The sequence below is a fragment of the Pseudophryne corroboree genome, chromosome 3 (genome assembly GCF_028390025.1).
Source record: "Pseudophryne corroboree isolate aPseCor3 chromosome 3, aPseCor3.hap2, whole genome shotgun sequence".
Classification (NCBI taxonomy): Eukaryota; Metazoa; Chordata; class Amphibia; order Anura; family Myobatrachidae; genus Pseudophryne; species Pseudophryne corroboree.
In genome coordinates, this window is record NC_086446.1 from 42,047,382 (window position 1) to 42,056,636 (window position 9,255).

General features: G+C 45.8%; 1 protein-coding gene across 1 annotated transcript; it reads right to left on the minus strand.

The window, feature by feature from the left end:
• Window positions 1-6,836: 6,836 nt before the first annotated feature.
• On the minus strand, window positions 6,837-8,376 carry LOC135054661 (uncharacterized). Its single transcript, XM_063957903.1, has 2 exons — window positions 7,892-8,376; window positions 6,837-7,796 (listed from the first exon to the last, which is right to left on the minus strand). Exons 1-2 carry the CDS (start codon window positions 8,291-8,293, stop codon window positions 7,455-7,457), a joined length of 744 nt encoding a protein of 247 aa, XP_063813973.1. The 5' UTR covers window positions 8,294-8,376; the 3' UTR covers window positions 6,837-7,454.
• Between the last annotated feature and the right edge of the window lie 879 nt (window positions 8,377-9,255).

Here is a 9,255-nt window from a genome sequence, read left to right on the forward strand (position 1 = left end):
TCAACTGGGACGTTTCCTCCTATTCCTGTAAGCAGGAGTGGATATGGGCCTGAGGCTGGGTTCTGTAAAGGTCCAGATTTCTGCCATATCCATTTTCTTTCAGAAACAATTGACGACCCTCCCTGAGGTTCAGACCTTTTTGAAGGGAGTTCTGCATATCCAATCTCCCTTTGTACCGCCTACGGTGTCCTGGGACCTTAATGTGGTGTTGCAGTTCCTCCAGTTGGATTGGTTTGAGCCCCTACAGGAGGTAGAGGTCATGTTTCTTACATGGAAGGTGGTCACGTTGTTGGCCTTAGCTTCTGCTAGACGTGTGTCCGAGCAGGGGGCTTTATCCTGTAAAAGCCCTTACTTGATCTTCCACGAAGATAGAGCTGAGCTTCCGACATATCAGCATTTTCTTCCGAAGGTTGTGTCAGCATTTCATATCAACCAACCTATTGTGTTGCCAATGGCTACTGACTCCTCAATTACATCAAAGTCCTTGGATGTTGTAAGGGCTCTGAAGCTATATGTAAAGAGAACTTCTCGTCACAGAAAGTCGAACTATCTGTTTGCCCACTCCTGCCAGGGCAAGTCATGCCTGGGTTGTAACTACTTTCAAAAGCCTGCAAATGCCCATCATAATCCCCAACACTGTCCTCATATTTGGAAAAATAGATAGGTCCTGATCTGGGCACAGCAGCTGGCAAAGGTTCTCCTGGTACCACGGCCAATGGTGCCTGCTTATTGTGCCACCTCTGGATGATAAGAATCCTTTTCGTTCTCTATTGTACGATCTGACAATCTTTTAGGTATGGTATCAGTCACACCCATCTTGGTACGTTGGGATGCCCGTCTTGCTGGAGAATGTGGGGACATATGGCTTCTGCTTGATGGGGATTGGTCTGAAGTTGTCAATATTTTAAGTCAAGTGTCTGCTGTTAGACTGCCCTTTTGGTTGCTATTGTCTCCAGCTTATTTCTCCTCATGATGCTTTTGGTTGTGTTTTAGGAGATAATAATCCTTTGCTGAATAACTTCAAGATCTTTTTTCGGACCCTCCACTGTACTGTGCATCCTCCTGTGCTGTACTTACTCTTCTGAGTAATGTTGGGCAAACACTGTCAAATAACATGTCTGTCAGACCAAGAGATATTTTATCTGACATCCTGAAAACCAGCAGATACTGTGGCCATATACTGTGAATTCTCAATGTATGGTCACACAATCAGCGGGATGTAATCCTGCCCGAGTGCAGTGACCCGTACTCAGACGTTTTTTAAAGGGGCAATCAGAAGGCATGGTTTCTCCTTGTAATGGATTGTCAATTTAAAAAAAGTCAGAGTTCAGCTGGCATGGACTCCGGACTCAGACGGCATTACATCCCACCGAATATCTGCATTCCTTCCCTGGGGTGGAAAAATTTCCCCGTTCCTCCATTGTGAATGGCAGTCCATACACTTCCCAAATGTGGCCGACCAATGATTTATTGGACATGCTGGATGAAAAACCTATCATCGCTGATCTGTTGCAGCAATACACTATGTTATTACCTGTATGATACGCTGATGATATAATATATGCCTGGTGTCATGATTCCAGCCTGCCCTCAGATACTGCAATCTAAGACAGCTGGGTAATAAAGGTTGCGCACTTTGGTCACTCAGGATAAAGACACAATTTCACTGTCACAACCAAAGATCTTAAGGGAGTAGTTAAGTTGTATGCACAAATAGTAATATTTCACACTTATTTACACATACATACATAGCATTGTGCCTCACAGGTGCAAGTTCAATAAGAACACAGAAAATATGCTAAATTAAATGTATTTTAATCTGGAAATACTTAAGAATGACATACAGGTTATGATTTGCAAATAATTTCAATAATAATTTCACACACACACAGAAATCTGGATTGTCCCCCTCCTCACATTATAGCTTGCACGTAATAGAATGCTATACTTTAGTGGTTCATCATACAGTACCAATTCTGCTGCTCCTGTTCTCCCTGCCGCAGATATATGGCCGGATTAAGCCTTGGGGGGCAGGGGGGTATACAATATGCTTTAAATGTTTTTTGCTATAAAGATGAAATATCTTGAAACATTGACAAATGGATACACAGTCTTTAAACACAAGAGTGGGAGTGCCGTCGGTGGGAACTCATGCCGCGGACAGGAAGGGGTGTGTCTCGCTCCTGGGGGTGTATCTGACAGCAGCCACCATGGAGGGAGAGATTACAGCCTTTCTGTATGATCCAGGAAAGTGGTAAAAAAAACTGGAACAGTCCGGATCATACGGGGAGGCTGTAATCGCTCTCTCCCTGTCTCCCCGGTGACTGCTGACACATACACCCCCCGGACCGGGATAGACATGTGCGCAGTACAATCTCCAAAATAACTAAGATCGCTGCACAGGTCTGGTACGGCGTTCCAGTTTTTACCAAACTGACACCCACCCACACTCAAGACTGACAGTACCTTGCTGGGACAGGAATGTATATACTATAAGAAAAGTACTTTATTTTGGCTACATTTTAATATTACTTTTAATAAACATTTTCTGTATAGCTGCTTACTTTTATTGTAGTTGATCCAGGACTACAGTAGCAGTGGTTACTGGCAGCTCCTCCAGCAGCTCCCTGTATTGTCACAACTGCCTGCCTGCCAGAGGCTCCGGTCTGTGTCCAACTCCCTTGTAAAGGAGGCAGGGGGCGGAGCTTTACAGACTGGCTGGCAAAGCATGGAAGAGGCCGTTGCTGCCTGGCTTCCTGTTGCTTCACAGACTTTCAGTGACACTTGTTGTCACACTACATACAGCTAACCCAGAGAAGTAAGGGGGCGGAGCCAATGGCGGCACGCAGCATCTGAGGCAAGCTGCACAGCTGCATCATTCACAAGCCATCACTGATGTCTCATGAAGGCAACTGTACTCACCCCCTGCCCCCCCCCCCCTTAATCTGGCTCTCAGGCTCTGCACAGACTGACAGCCGCGTCAGCCTCCCTCTCTCCTCTCACACTGTCTCCCAGCCGGCTGCTCAGTAGGCTCTAGGTTGTGGTCCGACGCAACTTCCATCCAAGACCAGGGCACAGCCAGCACAGCGGAAAAAGTCACCAGGTCACGGAGGAGGAGCGCACGCTCGGTGGCTCCTCTATTATTGCATTCTGAGAAGGGCACAGAACGGGAGACAATGGGCTGGAGCCCGGCGGCAGCTGACTCCGTTGTCTCCGGCAGTTCCGCCCCTGCCTATGGAGCTCAGTGTACAGTCAGCAGAGTCAGTGGCTCAGAGATCGCAGGGCGGACACTGCCCCCTCCCCCCCCCTTAGTCCCTCGCTGCAGGCAGGCTGTTGCCAACATTCTCCTGTAAAAGACAAACTCTAAAATAACTAACTAGAAAAGCTCTGTAGAGCTCCCCTAGCAGTGACCGGCTCCTCCGGGCACATTTTCTAAACTGAGTTTGGTGGGAGGGGCATAGAGCGAGGAGCCAGCCCACACTGTAAAACTCTTAAAGTGCCAATGGCTCCTGGTGGACCCATCTGTACCCCATGGTACTAATGTGGACCCCCCAGCATCCTCTAGGATGTAAGGGGCCCTACCAGGGACGTGCAGTCAGGGGAGGCAGTGCCTCCCCCATCATTCTTAATTAAGATAATACAAAGAAGATACTTATGACACAGCTACTGTGTCATAAGTATATGATTCACCCCTTTATATTATTTTAATTATTGTTATTTGCTTAAAAGATATACTTTTCTGTGTTTCGGAGGCACCGCTCTCGGTGCCTCCTGCTGCCATAGAGAAAGGGCTGGAATGGGGGGGGGGGGGGGGGGGCAAGCAACGGGCAGTAAAAGCCCATTCACAAATCCCTCTGAGCGGCACTAGTAGAAGTGCCTCTCTGGGACAGAGGCGTGCTTTCAGCCCATATGAAAGCACGCCCCTGTCACTACAGCAGCAGTCATTGGGCAGTGGGCAGGGCCGGACTGCCTGTTCTGCAGATGGCCCCTCCTACGCTGCCCACAGCCGCTGCTTCTGCTCTCCGCCAGCCTGATGCCCAATGCGCCGCTCCGTCACCCGTGTTGCTCCCCCGCTCTGCCACTACCGCTGCTGCTGCCCTTGGGGGAGGCGGAGGAGTGAGCCCGGCAGCACCGCAAGACTTCCCCCGGGAGAAGCCCCCTTCCTGCGGACGGCCAGCGCAGGGGGTAAGGGAGAGGACACAGCAGGAGACAGCGGGGGAGAGATGGCCCCTCCCCCGCTGCGAACCGCCGCTGCTGCTGCTTCTACTCTCGGTCTGCTCTCCTAACAGCAGGACCACCCAGGCGAGAGGGGGGGGGGATTGGGCTAGGTGAAAAGAGACTGGCTAGCTCACCCCCAGATCACTTTGCCTGCAGCTCACCCCCAGATGATCTGTGGGTGAGCTGCAGTCCAAGTGATTTGGGGGTGAGCTGCAGTCCAAGTGATCTGGGGGTGAGCTGCAGTCCAAGTGATCTTGGACTGCAGTTCACTCCCAGATCACTTGGACTGCAGCACACCCCCTGATCACTTTGACTGCAGGGACAAGAAGGAATATATAAAATAAATGTAAAAAAATGATATATTTACATCACAGCCGCCCACCGCCCACTGCTGATCAACGCTCACTGCCGCATGCTGCACCGCAACTGAAAGCTGACCACCGCAGATCACAACTGCCAGTGGTCAGAGGGACATCAACGCCGCAGCAACAAAGGACAGCTTAGTACCGCCGCATCCCCTGCAGACCATGGGCTCCTCCGCCACCGCCGCCGACAGTCCCTTCCACACCTCCGCTGCACGTATCAGGTAATGTTCCCCTGCATTCCTATGTCCCTGCTGTCACTCTCTCTGTCCCTGCTGTCACTCTCTCTCCCTGTCCCTGAATTGTGGCTCATACCGTGTGTTGTAATGTGAATTTTTGCTCATACCGTGTGCTTTAATGTGAATTTCGGCTCATACCGTGTGTTGTAATGTTAATTTCGGCTCATACCGTGTGTTGTAATGTTAATTTCGGCTCATACCATGTGTTGTAATGTTAATTTCGGCTCATACCGTGTGTTGTAATGGGAATTTCGGCTCATACCGTGTACTATAATGTGAATTTCGGCTCATACTGTGTGGTAAAATATGAATTTCGGCTCATACCGTGTGCTGTAATGTGAATTTCGACTCATGCCGTGTGCTGTAATGTGAATTTCGGCTCATACCGTGTGTTGTAATGTTAATTTCGGCTCATACCGTGTGTTGTAATGGGAATTTCGGCTCATACCGTGTGTTGTAATGGGAATTTCGGCTCATACCGTGTACTATAATGTGAATGTCGGCTCATACCGTGTGGTAAAATATGAATTTCGGCTCATACCGTGTGCTGTAATGAGAATTTCGACTCATGCCGTGTGCTGTAATGTGAATTTCGGCTCATACCGTGTGTTGTAATGGGAATTTCGGCTCATACCGTGTGCTGTAATGTGAATTTCGACTCATGCCGTGTGCTGTAATGTGAAATTTTGCTCATACCGTGTGTTGTATTGTAAATTTCGGCTCATCAGCACTAGATGGTATAAGGGGTCCTACTACACTGAAGGACACACACCCTTTTCCGGAGGCGCGCGCATATTTGCAGCCTTCACTTTTTCATACTCCTACTTCAAAATTTCCACTTCGTCCACTGTGTGTGTGTGTGTATATATATATATATATATATATATATATATATATATCTCAAAACGCAATTATACCTAATTACTGCGCTGGTGCGGCAGCCCTCTAATTCGATCCTCCTGTTAGTGAGGACCATACAAAACAACACCTCCAGCAAATTGAATCAGAGGGCGCTCTCAATCACTTTAACTGGTTACCAACTAAAAATTGACCAAATGATTATGGCTTTACACAATTTATTAAAAGCAAAGTATTGCCCAATCTAGACAGAGGTAACCCTTTTTCACAATTACAGATCACAATATATGTCAAATGTACAATAGTGTAGGGTTTCTTTTCTCTCTGTCTTCAACCCTGACGCGTTTCGTCCTTCGTGGACTTCTTCAGAGGGATGGTCAACACAGCTGGTAAAACATACATATTATAATGTAAATAAAAATATACATATTACAATTTACAAACAATAACAATTAAAATACATAAATTTATACTTATTAGAAAATTGTTAAACTAAAATACAAGATATTCAATAGATCGAGCAGGAGATGAGGATGTTCCATACTAGCTGATCAGAGAACATATGCAGGAGAGTGACATATTGTGTAACTTCACTATACATGCAGTGTGTTATTTTACTACACCGTTCCATAGGGATAAGATGATAATAACAAATTACATGAAGATGAAAGATTCCATAAAGTACATACCAAATGGTCAGTCCATGAAGCAATCATATATGAATTCAATGGGTTGAAACACTGTAATGCTCAATAGTGTTGAACACTTTCTACAAAACGATATGTTATATATATATATATAATATCTCAGTGCCTCCCCAGCCAATGACTTCACCGCACGTCACTGGGCCCTACACACTTGTAGATTTGAAAGATTTAAAAAATGAAAGATATGATAGATGAAAGATTTCCCATGAACGATTATGTGCATACACACTGAACAATGTCTGATGAAAGATTTGAAAGATCTAGCTCATTTAAATACTGGGCATGGTTTTAGGAATGTGGGCAGGTCTTCTTTGTACAATAAATAACAGCATCCATTTTAAATCACTGCATATCTACTCTGTAGTTTGTTTGGTGCAGTGTATACCTGGTAAACCTTTTAGCACTACCCATAAATAAAGACTCCACACAATTTTTAGTAACAATTTGTTATTATAAATTTTAGAAAAATAATAAATTAGAAACATTCTGGGCTGGATTCATCGATTTTTGTGCCAATGAGTGCCATGACAGCAGGGATTACACCAATAGAGGCATCAGGCATTCCAACAATTAGCCAGATACAGTGCAGCAAAAACAGTGGTGCCAACATAACTGGGGATGAAGTAGAAGTAAAAGAATCTGAGGACAGTATTTCAAAAGTGCACATGAAATAAAAGCATTCCCAACGTTCTATTACAGGGTCAAATGAAGTGTAGAAAACCAACATTATGGTACAATTGACTTCAAGAAAAAACATATTGGATGAGGAAGGTCAAATATAAATCTGAAGACAGCAAACCTAAACGCAAATTCAAAAATTCAAAAACATTTTTATTAAAAATGTAGGTCGCCTTGAACAGTGGAGTGTGCACTCAACAGAGTGGTGAACACTCCACCTGAAGAGGTGCCAGGGAAGGGGGATTGTGGCATTTGGTAACCCGGAGCAGGATATGTGGGGTATTGTTGAGGAGGAATTACCGGCGCAGAATACATGGGAGGGTGAGTTGGGGGAGGGGCATAAGATGTACTAGGCACCTGTCTGGTATCTAACACAACGCCACTGTGGTTGGTCAATTCATCATCCTGGCCATGTGATATAATGGCATATACCAGACGCTGGGCGTATTTTTGAGAAGTGTGGGGTTCATCTCCGGCAACTCACAGGCTAAATGGTCTCCAATAGCTTCAAATCTATCCGGTCTGTTTTTTAGGACCTCCTCTGCCTGCCTCAGAATTGTATCTGACCTGCTGGACGAGACAGATCTTCTAGGGATAGCTGGCCGGCGTCTCCTTCTAGCCGGAAGCTGGGGTGTTCCCATCGCCGCCTCACTCTCCTCCAGCTCCGGCCTTACAGTGGCTTGGTCTGCCGGCTCATCCACTGCAGGTTCCACGTCCAGCTCCCTCGAAGACAGCTGAGTTATCCAACAAAATGAAGAAAAATATGTGAAAATAATAAGGCAACAAATTAAACAAGAAACAGTGACATCTGTATTGTGCGGACACTTACCGGATCCACACTCTCCTCTTCCTCAGGCTCGAACATCTCGGGCGTGTTCGGCTCCTCCGTGCTCCGCGCTGTCCTCGAAGGCTCCTCATCCAATTCGAACTTCATCAAGTCATAATACCATAATGTTGGCTTCTTGACTTGATCTGACCCCGCTCCTGAACGTTGGGAATCTTTGTATTTCCTGTGCTCCTTAAGAAATACTGTCCTCAGATTCTGGATCTTCCTCTTCACCCACTTGATGTCGGCACCACTATCTTGGGCAAGGCTGTACCTGGCCAATTGCTGGTATGCCAGATTTTTCTTTCCTCTGTTGGCGTAATCCCTTGTTCCCACACGCCACAAGCACTCATTGGCCTGGTAGAGATCGATGAATCCAGCCCAGAATTCACGGTTTGCATCCATGTCTCTGTGAAAGGTGAGATTTAATTTTAAAATATTAAAATCATAACTTAACACAGTAATCAGATATAATATAACATTGGCCGTGCCAGGAGACCATGGTATGTGTAGCTGCAAGCCATTGCAGCAGTTACTTTTCAGTACGGGAATTGCTAGGACCTTTTATGTTGGTCTGTTTATATTCTCTATGTACCTCTGTGACCAGGCCCAAGCCTGTGTCTGATGTCATTAAAGATACTGTGGTTATAACCTGAAAATCTGCCTACGAGTCCTTATTTACACTACCCATGTTACCAAAAAAAATAAAAAAAATAAAAAAATATATATATATATATATATATGCACAAAATAATATAATAAAAATGTTTGTGCGTGTGTGTGTATATATATATATATATATATATATATATGTAGAGAAAACAAATGGAGGCTGCAGGCAATGAGTACACGACTTATAACTCTTTTAATATGAGTATATGTATACATACATCTAGTTTCAGTATCATAGCACAGAGGGCTATCACTGGCGCCTCCGGACAGCACACACAGAAAGCCGCTACCTGCCGCTCATCAGATACTCCTGGTCTGAGACCGCACACCCTCGGGTCAGCCAAAAGAAGTGTCACACCCCCTGACGAAGTCCTTGGGACGAAACATGTTGGCATGATAGTAGGACACTGGACGTACTACGTCTCTTTGGCTTACCTGACGGTGTGCGGTCTCAGACCAGGAGTATCTGACAAGCGGCGGCTAGCAGCTTTCTGTGTGTCCTGTTCGGAGGCGCCAGTGATAGTCCTCTATGCTGTGTTACGCAAACTAGATGTATGTATACACATATACTCGTATTAAAAGAGTTATTAGTTGTATACTCACTCCCTGCGCCCTCCATTTGTTTTCTCTAAATGTGCATCATTGAGCTTGTGTTACGGCACTATCGGGAGGACGCTGCAGGGAAATCATTCAGT